Source organism: Phyllostomus discolor, chromosome 4, assembly GCF_004126475.2.
Source record: "Phyllostomus discolor isolate MPI-MPIP mPhyDis1 chromosome 4, mPhyDis1.pri.v3, whole genome shotgun sequence".
NCBI lineage: Eukaryota > Metazoa > Chordata > Mammalia > Chiroptera > Phyllostomidae > Phyllostomus > Phyllostomus discolor.
This window is the reverse complement of record NC_040906.2, coordinates 182859066-182872124: the sequence shown is the minus strand read 5'-3', so window position 1 is coordinate 182872124 and position 13059 is coordinate 182859066. Positions and strand designations below refer to the sequence as shown.

General features: G+C 39.2%; 1 protein-coding gene across 10 annotated transcripts in view; it reads right to left on the bottom strand.

Moving 5' to 3' along the window:
• Positions 1-13059, bottom strand: part of L3MBTL3 (L3MBTL histone methyl-lysine binding protein 3) — a 97796-nt gene that overhangs the window by 62461 nt on the left and 22276 nt on the right. For 7 of the 10 annotated variants that reach the window (XM_036024696.1, XM_028509353.2, XM_036024701.1 and 4 more), the window contains 6 exons: positions 8678-8789; positions 8242-8316; positions 6702-6861; positions 5426-5561; positions 2744-2828; positions 1071-1162 (listed from right to left, as the gene is read on the bottom strand). In XM_036024696.1, coding sequence (XP_035880589.1) covers positions 1071-1162; positions 2744-2828; positions 5426-5561; positions 6702-6861; positions 8242-8316; positions 8678-8789 — 660 coding nt within the window. The remainder of the gene's footprint in view (positions 1-1070; positions 1163-2743; positions 2829-5425; positions 5562-6701; positions 6862-8241; positions 8317-8677; positions 8790-13059) is intronic. The other 3 variants (XM_028509354.2, XM_036024702.1, XM_028509356.2) reach the window with 3 other exon arrangements.

Sequence of the window (13059 nt, the reverse complement as noted above, 5' to 3'; positions counted from 1 at the left end):
CTTTTTTTTTAGAGCATTGTTTTTCCTGTCCATGTTACTCTCTTAAAAATTTTTTTTTTTGTTCAAGTACAGTTGTCTCCATTTTCCATATGTAATTTCTTCTTAAAAATGTAAAAAGGCTATTCTTCAAAGAACCAAAGTTACAGAATATAATTATATATAACAAGTTCATATGTAATAACTATTATGCTTAAATTAAATATGCTTAGTGTAGATGTACTCATCCTAACATTTACTAGTCATCACTTTTTAAAAAGTCCCTATGCTCCTACATATAAAACAAGGTATTGACGACAGACTTATTACATACCATGATTAAATATAATTAAGTAATTTAAAACCAGGAGCCAGCAAACTATAGTCTATGGGTCAAATCCAGCCCGCCACGTGCTTTTGTAATTACAGTTTCACTGGAATACAGCCACGTTCATTCACTTATATATTGTCTGTGGCTGTTTTCATTAGAGCACCGGAGCAGAGCTGCCGCACTGAGACCAGACGCACCACAGAGCCTGAATGTTCCCCCTCTAGCCCTTTATTAGAAACGTTTCCTGACCCCTGTTTTGGCCAGCAGGCAGCAGCTCCTGGCTAGAACTCCACTTGGTATCTATACCTTTAACTGACTTTAAATTACTTATGATCAAATACTTCTATTATGTTTACTATAGTAACTCATTTTTAGACTTTGTTGGAGTATCATATAAACCCCAGTAACTCATTTTTATTCTCCCAAAGTCATGATGTTGACATGAAGTCTCATGCCAGCTTTTCTTTTTCTACTAGTTTTTTTAGAAATAGCAGAAGCATCTTTTATAATTAAGTGAAAGATGGTCAATGCTGAGAGAAAAGGGCACGTGCACAGGTCTGTGCCCTTGCACACGCACGGGTGGAAGGTGTGCGTGTACTAACAGAGGTACCCCTCCATGTAAGTACACACACGAAAAACAGTACGTTTGAGAAATCATCCCAAGTCACACGTCCTAAACAGACAGTGGCAAGGACAACCGTGACTGCAGCTCAGCAGTGCAGCAACTCTGCCCTTAGAGACAGAGCTCTCCAGGGAGCCAGACCTCTTTGAACAGCTTTGCTGGCACCGCCACCGCCTTCTCCTCTTCCAGGTAGGATGCCCAGCACCAGGCTTTCTTTCCTTTAGGAGGCAAACCTGAAAGGCAAGTGAACCACAGATGTACATGTGAATTCTACTTTCTTAAATACCACTAGGCCTCGCTCTTCTCTCAAGACCACGGCTGGTAATTCTGTCTCTTCTCTTCCCTCCCGTGCCAAAGAAATGAAAGCTAAGCAGTGAACTATAGCGTACACCCACAGTTAGGAGGGCAGAAGAAAGACAGAAGAACTCAGAGTAAATTATGAAGACAGAGCACGGCAAAACAGTACCATGGAAGCTACAGGAAGTGAGCACTTCCAGAGGCAGGACCCTCAAAAAACTGCCTAAGAGATCAAGAAGTTAAGGCTGAAAGTGGCCAGTGCACTGAGTGGTTAGGTAATGGCTACCATTTGAAAGAAAAGGAAGAAAATAGATTCAGCGAGGGCCAGATTTGGAACAGCAAAAGACTACGTAAGTGATAATATATGGTGTCAACTAAATTCGATTTTATTTTGGATTAATCTGACAAATAATGGAAATAAAAGGAAGAATGCAATAGCTTGATAGGTAACAAAATGAAAGAGAATGGTATTTTGGCAGTGAGACTGAACCAGCTAGGGTGGAGCTCATGAAGAGAAAAAAGTCTGAATACCTAAGGGTTAAAAATAAAGGACTAAAGAAACAAGGTCCCAGAGGAGACAGGGCCCTGAGAACAGAAATGAAGGAAAAGGGGGAGAAAGATAAATGACATTTTTTGACGCAAAGCAATAAGAAACTGAGAATTGACTCCCTTTAATCTCAGTAACATAAAATAGAAGTCATCTCCCCCACATGTAAAAGGTAGGCTGTATGCTTGAGGCAGGTAGAAATACTTCAAACTCTTTTTGAAGACCTAACAGACAAACAACCAAGGAATGCATCCAATCACAGAAGAGGAGCACTGGGTTCCAGGCCCTGATTTGGTGGGAGTGGAGCTGTGCACAGCGGACTGACCTAACAGGAGGAACTGCTCAGGCACATGTGGCAGGGGATAAAACCTAGTGGAGGCCACTGAGACCTCTCTGAAAATGACGTAAGGTCCATGCCAAAGAAAGAGGTGAGTTCATCCACTCAAGTATTAAAGGAAAGGGCCTGAGGGCTGGATTCCTCATGAGAATCAAGCACTGCCAGGGGAACAACCAAAAAGAAAATGGTCAGGAGGCAATGGTTTGAGAGAAACTAAAAGAAACCTACAATATTAGGAAATGAACAAGAACACAGGTTTTAGTAAAGGTGCAGAAGTAAATGAAACCTATTTGATGAGCACATAAAGGAAGATGTTCTTGTGTTTGCCCCACACTAATTGGAAGACCACACTACTTCCACTCTTTCCCTTATCTACTTCCTCAAAACCATAATCTTTTTAATATCTTTATTGTATTTTTTCCTTTACCATTTAGTCCCCTTATACCCTTCCCCCCAGCAATCACCAAAACCATAATCTTTACTCACAAAATTTAATTTAAAAAAACACAAAATGAAGCATACCTTAACTGCCCTAGCATGTATTACAACTAAAACTAAAATGTCTACCTGCGTGAAATTTTTTAAATTTCACAAAGTTGCAAGTGAAACCTTTTTTTTTTTTAATCAACTCACTCTGCTTTAATACAGCTGAATCACCGCGTCTTTTCCTTCGGGCTCTCTGGGAACCCCTCAGGATTCTTCCATCTTGTTTGTTCTCCTACGATAAGAATGGAAAATTGTGGTTTTTGTAAGTTCATGAAATTGGCACTGACAAAAGTAGAAAGCTGTCAAAAAGCATTAATTTTTTGTACTTTTCTGCAATTTAGTGTCCTAAGTTTTACGAAAAGAAAGAATATGCCATTTAGTGTTGCTTTCAGCCTAAGGTCCCTACGAAAGGAGCATTCCCAACAATTACACAGTAGAATAGCAGCGATCCTGCTCCTGCCTCTGTGGAACACTTTCTCCTCTGGGCTCCTTGACCGCTCTCTTCTGATTTTCCCCACACCTCAATGGGCCTCTCTTCTCAGTCCCTTTGCTAGTGTCTCCTCCAAGTCCCCTAGGTTTTAAAGATAACCTGTGTGCCAAAATCCCCAGTCCATCCTCCAGTCCTGACCTCTTCTTTGATGCCACACTCATGCATCCACCTGCCTACTTGGGATCTCTAGTTGTATGTCAGCATCTCAAACTCAAGATGCGCAAGTAACTCTAGGTTCTATACTCCAGCCTTACCTTCCCATCATCAGTAAATGGCATCGACATTCAGTAAATGGCATCAATATTCAGTAAGTGGTTCAAGACAAAATCCTAAGAGTTATCCTGGATTCTTCTCTTTCCTTTACACACCAACAACCCTACCTCTAACATTGATCCCAAATCCACTGTTCTATCTTACACAGCCCTCTTAGCTAGTCTACTGCAATAAAATCCTAACTGGTGCCCTGATTCCACTTTTGCTCTCCCATGTCAAAGCTAGAGTGATCATTTTAAAACATAAATTATATCAAAGGATTCCCTTGCCTTTATCTTTCCAATGGCTTCCCATCATGATCAGAATAAAATCAAAACCCACTACTCTGATATACCATAAAGCCCTACATGCCCTGGACCTCTTCAGCTTCCTCTTACTCTACTCTCAACTATATTGTCTTTCTTTATTTCTGCAAAGAAAACATGCTACACATTAGGAAGTTTTCCTTAGCTATTCCATTGCCCAGAGGGCTCCTCACTCCTAACTTCACAATGCTGGCTCCTTCTTACTATTTAGATCACATTGTTTATGCCACCTTCTCTGGGGCGGCTTCCCTTAACAATGGGAGCTTAACACAACCCAGCCTAACAAAGTCAGCAAATCCTAATGCCCTATTGTAATTTCCAGTACAGCACTTATTATAGGCTGACACTTCTGTTTATTTTACTACACGTTCCCTTAGTAAGAATGTACTGTCCCTGAGAGTAGAAACCCTGTCTTTCTGCTGTCATGTTCATCCCTGCATTCTCAGCTCCTAGAACAGCTGACTCCCAAATAAAAGTTGTTCAACACTGATCTTAAGGGAAATGCCACAAGACTTCCAGGTTTTATTTTCGTAAGAACCATTAATACAAGGTCTGTCCAGAAAGATCAAGCCATGTTATATGGAAAATAGAGACATCTATTGAAGAAATACAACATACAAGAAACATGTACATAGGACAATGACCCCTAAGTCCCCTTCAAAGGAGGCACCTTGGGGCCTCACACAGTTCTCCCAGTGTCATTAATGATGGCGGCATGATGTCTCTTCTGCTCTGGTAGCAGAAGCCATGGAACAAATTTTGCCATGGAACAAATTTTTCATGCCAAGATCCTACGTCAAAATCTCAGATGGAGTAGGTTTTGAAATCACCAGATCAGCTTCTAGTTCTCACACTGTCAGTCACTGATTTTTATTGACTGCAGCCTGTACATGTTCAATACTCTCAGGTATTCTGCTTGTTGCAGGCCTTCTGAAACACGGATCACTTTCAACAGATTTTCAACCACCTTTAAAGCTTTTGTGCCACGCTTTTATTTGTGTCTCACTCACTGCACTGTCCCCCAAAACCTTGAATCATCTGACTAGTTTCCAGAGGAATGTTCAAGCTTAACATAAAATATGATGCAGACTCGTTGCTCTACTCACTCATTTTGAATGTGACACAGTACGCATGCTCACTCAACGGAGTCTACTGCCCCCACTGACTAGTACAGTGAAGTTACCATTGTTCACACATGTGTATTCAGTCCACTCTCCTTGGCTGCCAGGTTACACTGATGTCACGCAAACCATACTCATTATATTAACAATGGCTGGACTTTTTTGTATAGACCTTGTATATTCTTTAGGGGGAAGATATTTATGTCTTAATTCACATATTTTGAATTAATTCTCCCCAAATATACCTGACATTGTCCTGCCATTTTCTACCTACTCACATAGTTTTTTTATGAGATCTGTCTGCCATTTACCAAAATGGGATTGGGTTCCTGCTATCAAGAAACTGAAGACTCATTTGCCAAACTTAAGGTCTGCTGTTGCCTCTTTCCCTCCAGCAATAAATCCCAGCACATCCTCCTTCTTCACCCTAAGGCATGGGTGCTCTTATTCATTATTCTCATTTTAAGATGAGGACCCACAACAAAGAGAGAGCAGGTAGGTAACTTACTGATGGTAATGGAGAGGCGTGAAAGCAGCATTTGAAGTCAGTAATGGGCTGCAGAGCCAGTGCCTTTGACCATGATGCTACCACTTAAGAAGCACCCCTGTGTTCCCGGGTAGCTATGTAAGAGATACTAACCATTTCATCATCTCTCTCTTCTCCATCCTCCTTGGAGTCAGCTTTCAGAGAAAGTTTTGGTTTTTTCTTCCGACTACACTTAGCGTCTTCTTCCTCATTGTCTTCTCCTATGTCCCTTTCTTCCTTCTGATCTCTGCTGTGTTTATAAACCCAAAATAGTGACAGGAAACAATACTTATTAAATACCTACATGTTGAATATCAATGCAAATTTTTTTCAAACATCACCCTCCAAAGTAAAAATATTTAATCACCAAGAGAAATGTATAAACATTAGAATATCATTAATAAGGAACACTTCGATCCATTATCATGCATGATATTATCAAGGTTAGAAATTAGAAATTAGCTTCTATGTTAATGTCAAAAGAGGACAAGCACAATATGTGAAACATATTCCTACAAGTTTAAAATTATTTGTCTTTCACATCTGCCACCAATACTAATAAAGGATTCAACTATTTAAAGACATTTTAGTCTTCAGGGCAGCTTTAAAGCAAAATTTATCAACTATTAAGAATGGAGTTAAGAATGTAACTCCAAATGAAAATGGCCAAGTGTAACTTAGTAAAATATCAGCTGGAAAACAAAAACAGACAATTCACAAGACTGTACTGACTAACATACATGCGGAACTCCACCAAAATATAAATATCAATTCATTTATTGGTAGTATACAATTATATGTAAAAATTGCATCTTCTCACTAATAATTTGAATTATGCCAGACAGTCCTCAAGTGGCAAAGGAACTCCTCTGTCAGTCACATCTGATGGCCATGTCCTGTATTTCTCAGTCTGCCCTGAGATCAGCACTAACATAAGCCATTAAATTACTCACTATGACCATCTTTACTCAGTTGATTTCCAATCAGCTTTATTGCATTTTAGAATTTTAGGTGAGTTACCTCAGAACCCCCCCAAATATAAACAGAACCGTGTTTCCAAAAACATCAGTACCATCAAAAGGTGTATGTAGTCCAGAGAACTTTAAATACTTTTAGCTGAGAAATAATCAAATTAGTGTAAACAGAAAGATAAGCGAGAGGCAGAAGTTGTATTGCAGGTTAAACATAAGTAGTAAAACTCAGATCAGATAAGACTGAAGTCATTAGGTCCAGTAATGAGATCAAGGTCCATTTATTTCTATAGGGAATGTCTCTGAAAAAAAGGGGGGCATGAAAGGGTGACAGAGGTCAGAGAGCCTCTTGTACTGCCAAGCACCATGACCATAGACTCTAAAACCCATTTTATAGATGGAATGGAGCAAAAACCTACTTGTCTTTGACATGCCGGGTACAATTCTGGCTGCAAAAGTTTCCTCCAGAAAGACACTCATCTACGTTGCCATACTGGCAACAGTTCTCACAGAATGGAAGCCCTTCTACTTTCACTGGCTCCTTCAACCTGAAAGGCATCCCAGTCTTCTCTGAAAAAACTAGAAGATGAAAAGAAGAGGAAAAGTTTAAAACCATGATAGAAAACAGTCCCAAATACACTTAAACATTGCCTTCTAATAATTTTGTTAGCAACACAATAAAAGAATAATGTTTGTTGAATGGATGATTAAACTACAGCATTTGGGAGAAAGAAGAGGATGAGTTTGGTAGAAATCACTCAAATCATTAACATAACAAAACAATTTTGCAGAAAAGATAAAAAGCTTGTCCAAAGATTTTTCTACAGAGTTCAAAGTAAAATGAAGAAAATTTCATTAGTCACAAAATTCAGAAGATGTGTCTTTAACAAAATTTAAAAGGCGCTATCTATGTTATTTCATGTTCATTACATTTTGATGAGTAATTTTGTTTTACCAAATTGGTTAAATTAATGTCTCTCTGTTTTCCTTTTAATGTAGCAAATCTCCTGAATCATAATTATCCAAATCATTTAGGACTCACATTTCCTTTCGCTTGAATCATTAGGCTAATCATTCATTCAGCAAACATTTATTAGGCACTAATTTAAGCTAGACACTGAAAATGACAGTGCAGACCTCGCCCAAGAGAGCTCACGGTCCAGAAGAGAATACAGGTGAGAAGACCAGTATTTGTAATAAGAAGTGACACATGCAGTAACTGAAGCAGGAGCAAGTTCCAGAAGTAGTACAGAGGAAGAAGTGATACAATTGGTCTGGGGTGAGGTCAGGGAAGAATTTTCGATATAAAACCTCAATGGGATTTTGAAAGGCAAAGAAGGATTTAACAATTGGTGAAAGAGGGAAATAGCGTCCCGGCCACAAGAAACAGCATGAGCAAAGGCAAGGATGCAAGAAGCCGCATGATGTGCTGGGAGAATTGTGTGTAAGTGCTACCGGAGCACCGAGTACAAAGAATGGAGCAGAGAGCAGAGAGACAAAGCAGGTGGATGCGGGTCACCCAGATGACTGTATGTTTTGCTAAAGAGAAACAGAAACTGGTGAAGCATCAGATAAGCAATCTACATAAGTTCCTCTAAATTCAGTGTACATGATAAACTGGGTGAAATTAGAAGCAGAATGTTTCTTTAGGAGACCCCTGCAATAGTTCAGGTGAGAGTTGGTAAGGGCCTAAATTAAGGCAGTGGCAGTGACAATAGACAGAAAAGGCCAGATCTGAGACATATTTAGGAAATAAAAACCAAGAGGATTATGTAACAGGCTATGGGGCTGGGGAGAACACACTCAGGATGACTCCTAGGTTTCTTGCTCATCCACTGGGCAGATGGTACTACCGACCATCAATTGAACTATGGGTTACAGAAGAAAGAGCAGGTTGGGGGGGAGGGGAGAAAGAAATAGAAAATGAATTGCATTTCAGACATGGGGAGTTTGAGGTACCTGTGGGACATCCAGGTGGAGATGTCCAGTAGGCAGGTGGAAATACGGGCCTGGAGCTCGGGGGAGAGGTCGGGGCTGGAGATATAGATTTAGGAGTCATCAGCATATAGGTGTTAGTTACAACCATCGGAGTAGATGAGAAAAAAGTGCCAGGCTTTTGACTAAATCACCTGGGTAGGCTATTACATGGATTTACTTGATAATTTCCAATTAACCTGGTGCTATTACAGATCTGGCATTAGGAGAGAAGACAGTTAACGGTTATTTTAAAATATAAAAGCTGGTTCCATATCAGTTTTGTTATAGAAATTTACCTTAGAACATGTGACATGAAGATCACCCAGGATTTTCAAGGTTTCAGCCTTTTATAAAACCTTAGATATTCTGATTTAAAAACTTTCAAAAGAAAGAAATAATGCAGATGACCCGTTCTTACCTTCTTGAGCAGTTGGTACCATCCAAGTTGTAGTAGCTGTTGCTTTTTTCACACTTTCCATCTCACTCTCATCTGTTATAACTTCCAGGGCTCCAAACTCATTTACTCGAAACTAGTGACAATACAGCAGAAAGAGGCAACATTTACAAAAGTGTTCAAAATAGTCATCATTTAATGGCTGGCCCACACAGTCCCTAAGAAAAAAATGAACTACATTTGAAAAGTTAATTAAAACAATCATATCTAGATGAGCCTTCTGCAGATATCAAACCCTTTGCATTTTACTCATTTGGGCATTTGGGGAAGGGGACTGGAACAGAGCAGCAAGGGGCTTCTCAGGGATATAAACAACCAACCCTGCCCGCTCCTGTGGAGTGTCCAGCTCCCATGTATGGCCTGGCATTTCAAACACCATTTTTTTTTGCTAAGACTTTTTCCTTATATTACAGCTTATTTGATCAGCAAAATAAATAAAAGGAGAATTACTGTTTTCCCAGGAATCAATTGGTCTCGTCCAAGCTCACCTAGTTCAGAGAGAAGGAATCTCTCTATTCCAGAAAATACTACTGGCATATTCCATGTTGATATCTATATTCCAAGATGTGAACAAGGAAGGCAGGAGCGCGGGTCACATGACTCCAGGCGCTACACTTCCTCTTTCCTTTCCCTACTCTCTAGGATTCTCCATCACATTCACCTCTCATCTTCTGAAGTGACTGGTAATATCTCTGACAACTGAAAACGCCTACTAGCTCCCGACAAGTTTATCACTAAAAAGGAAGGGCATTTTGATTCCATGGACATTTTGACTCCGGATATTGAAAATTTCCTTTTACTGCATGGCAAGCTTCAAAGTATGTTTCTGTAACAGCCCGGCTGCACTGCGTGTGTGTGTGTGTGTGTGTGTGTGTGTGTGTGCGCGTGCGCATGCACTGCAGGCTGAACCACTCCCAGTGTGAAGGGGTCCCATCGTCTTTGAAACAGCTGGGTTCACTCTCATATTCATGAGGTTCAAAGTTTTCTGTATTCCTTCTGTTTTCCCATAAAACAGAATGACATTAAGGACCCACTCATTTTAACAGGTGGTAAAGAGCAAGGAACCTCAAAATTCAAAGGGATAATAAAACTTTTTGCTTCAAGTTTTTAGATCTTACATAGAAATACATATGAGATGCAAATAAATAGATTTGGATTCAAGTCAGAAAAATCTTAAGCCAGTATTCTTTCCACCAGGTGAAAATAACACCTTAAATAACTTCTGCACGTAGTCCACAATCATTAAATGCTTTCTAGATGGAACAGGCTGAAATAATTAAGGAAGTGAAAACGTTTTCTCCCAACTACATATTCCAGACACAAATTTCGAGGTAAGATGTTCATACTATAGCTAATGTGTTCACTTAAAAAATGTCAGCGTAGGAGATGGCAAAAAGTTAATTAGAAGAAAATACCTAAAAATAAGTTTTTGGGAAAAAAATTTAATTTTAAAATGATCAACTGTGAAAACAGAATATTTCAAAATAAAGCTGACAGTACCATCTACTGGGCAAGAGTAGAAAAACAAGCCATAATGATTATTAATTAATGATATTAAAAATATGACAGAACGCCAATTCTAATAAAAATTTAAAAAAACAGGCATGAACTTGATAATTCAATCCAGGAAAGTAATTTTATGTTTATTACATGCGAGTGTTTATTTATACTTACTTGACAATCACAAAATGTATGAAATAGCACCAAACATTTCAAGTACAGATAAAGTCTCCCGAGGCATAAGTTTGCACACTGCCGCTACACTACAAACTACCCTGCAATTCAAACACTGAGGAAGAGAACACCACTGAGTGAAATCGTCAAATAGAAATGCAGGCCTATGACCCCCGAAAGCTTTAGGCTCAAATATTTTCAAAGTTAAAAGGTGATGTTCCCATAATACAACATTTAATCCTAATTATCTTTTCCTTCTCCTACTATTTAATGCCTGTAAAACTGACCTATAGTTTAAGCACAAAGTAAAGATGCAATGGCACTTAGGGAGAGTTGACCCCTGTGAGCCAGGGATCCACGGATGGACGTTTAGGGGTGAATGAACCCCATGAAATGTATGCATAATTAGGATACGGGCACATACATATCTCTCTGGGGATAGGATTCATAAAGTTCATCACATTCTCAGAGGTATCCTATAACCCTGAAGGGTAAAGAACATCTACTCTAACCAAAATTACTTTATCTCAGAAATTAACCTTGAGGTGTTTTTTAAGGATCCTATCACATGCAAAAAGACAGAGGGATCAATTTTTTTCTGGCTTCTTGATCTGGATTTTCTGTCTCCTACACAATATTATTTTGCTGTAGAAAATGCTTGACAACACAGGTTGCTAGGTGCTATTAACATCACTGGAGTTCCACAGATGAAATTCCAGAAAAACTGACACCTTTGCTAATATTGTTTTTTCAATAAAACACTCAGGTTCTGAATTCGGTAATGGTTTTATGAATGGTTTTAGAACCAGGAAAACTTGAAATAACAAATTATATTTTCAAGTTATTCTTTTAACTTAGAAATCTAAAAAGCAATGTGAAAATTTATCAAGTCACTCCATTCTAACCAAGAATGTCAAAATTATAAACTTTACAAAGGGCTTTATTAAGCAAATTAAACACATTAGCTAACATCATAACATTGTCTGTAAGTGGATACATCTAGGTCAATCAGAAAACAATTACATCTAAAATACATAAAGACTAGCAAAGGTTTTGTTTGTTTGTCTTGGCTTGAATTACCTTTAATTGATTCCATTCTCTTCTTTATATTTGCTTGTAAAGGGAAAGGATCTGTTGCCTATTTTTTTGCTTGTCTTTAATAATAGATCATTAAAAAACTGCTGAAGTTACTATTTTTGTTTCATTATGCTTAATGCTAAAATTTAGTTCTACTTACCAATCCGTTTTAAGGACAAAGGTATTTGCTAACTAAACTGGTCTGAACACTAATCAAGACGAGGCAAATTGTGCACTAAGTGCAGTGAGTTTTCCAGTTGGGTTTCTGTATTGCTGCTGTTAAGTGGTAGCTATTCTTACTGGAAAAGATGCTATCGCTCTCAAAGGTATATCTGCATTTTACCCAGGGACTCTGAAAAACTAAATCCTTATGACCCGGAGGAATTATCCTCAGCGGATGAATTTCAGACATAATTAGAAGTTCAGGTAGAGAAATTGCTTTAGGGAACGGGAGCGCTACCCATACATGTCTCCACCACCACTTACTGCCTGCCTGTTCTCATGGCTAGCCTTGAGATAACAACCTAAAAATACTAATTTTCATTTTAAAAGAACACATTAAGCAATGGTAAAGTTTCCAAAGCTTGTTTAAGCAAATATGTCTGCTTAATGACCACAAGATTTTACATAGGGCCAGTGGACACTTGCTCCCCCGTCCCCACCCCCAACACTGCACTTTCTTATGCTAGTCCCTCTCCTGGACACCTGCCTTTCTCTTCACCTCCTCCCGTCCCTGCCTCCCACAGCCTTCACACACACACATTAGACCCTTACCCATTTTCAGGCACCTGGAGCTCACATAACACGTGTTTTCCAAAGCTCTCCTGATCCCCCCAACTAAAATAATACCTCCTTAAAATGCTGTAACATTGTCCTTGCATCTCTCTTTTGATAGGAAAAGTTTTTCTCTTTAGACTGTACTACAACAGTGGTAAGAGAATTAATATCAAAAAGCCTTATTTTAGGACACAGTGCTGCCAATAACTAATGGACTTTGAGCAAATGACAACCACTGTGGCTCTCCATTTCCCATCTGTAAACTGACAACAGTGGGAGAAACCACATACCTCCAAAGGTTAAATAAAGGCGTTAAATAAAAAGATGCAGGTAAAATGTTCATCAGAGTAAGTTCTCTAATTATTTATACCACTACTGCACCAAAACACAGAACTTTTGCACTAGCTTTGTATAAGGATGGGTAAGCCCCGTGGAGGGGTACAGGAGATTCCAGCAACATGGAATAATAAAAAAGGTGTGAGGTCTTTAACTGGTGGTTTGGCTGGCAAGGAGACAGGGTGGCACTGAGTACTGAAGTGAGAGGCAGGCAGAGAGGAAAGTTAAGGCCAGGCCATGAAAAAACTCTGGTGGCACACTGAAGGTACCCGACCTTTACACCATGAAAGACTCAGACAACTGCCCAAGGATTTTAAGCAGAAGAGTGATACTTGCGTATAACTTGACTGGCCAGCAATCAGAAGGCTTTCACAGAAAAAAAATTCGTTCGAAATGGCAATGTACTGCTGCATATAAAAACCTGTTCCTATGACAAGAAATTGACTTCTGTGTATTAGCTGATTGCATTAGCTGAGTTAACC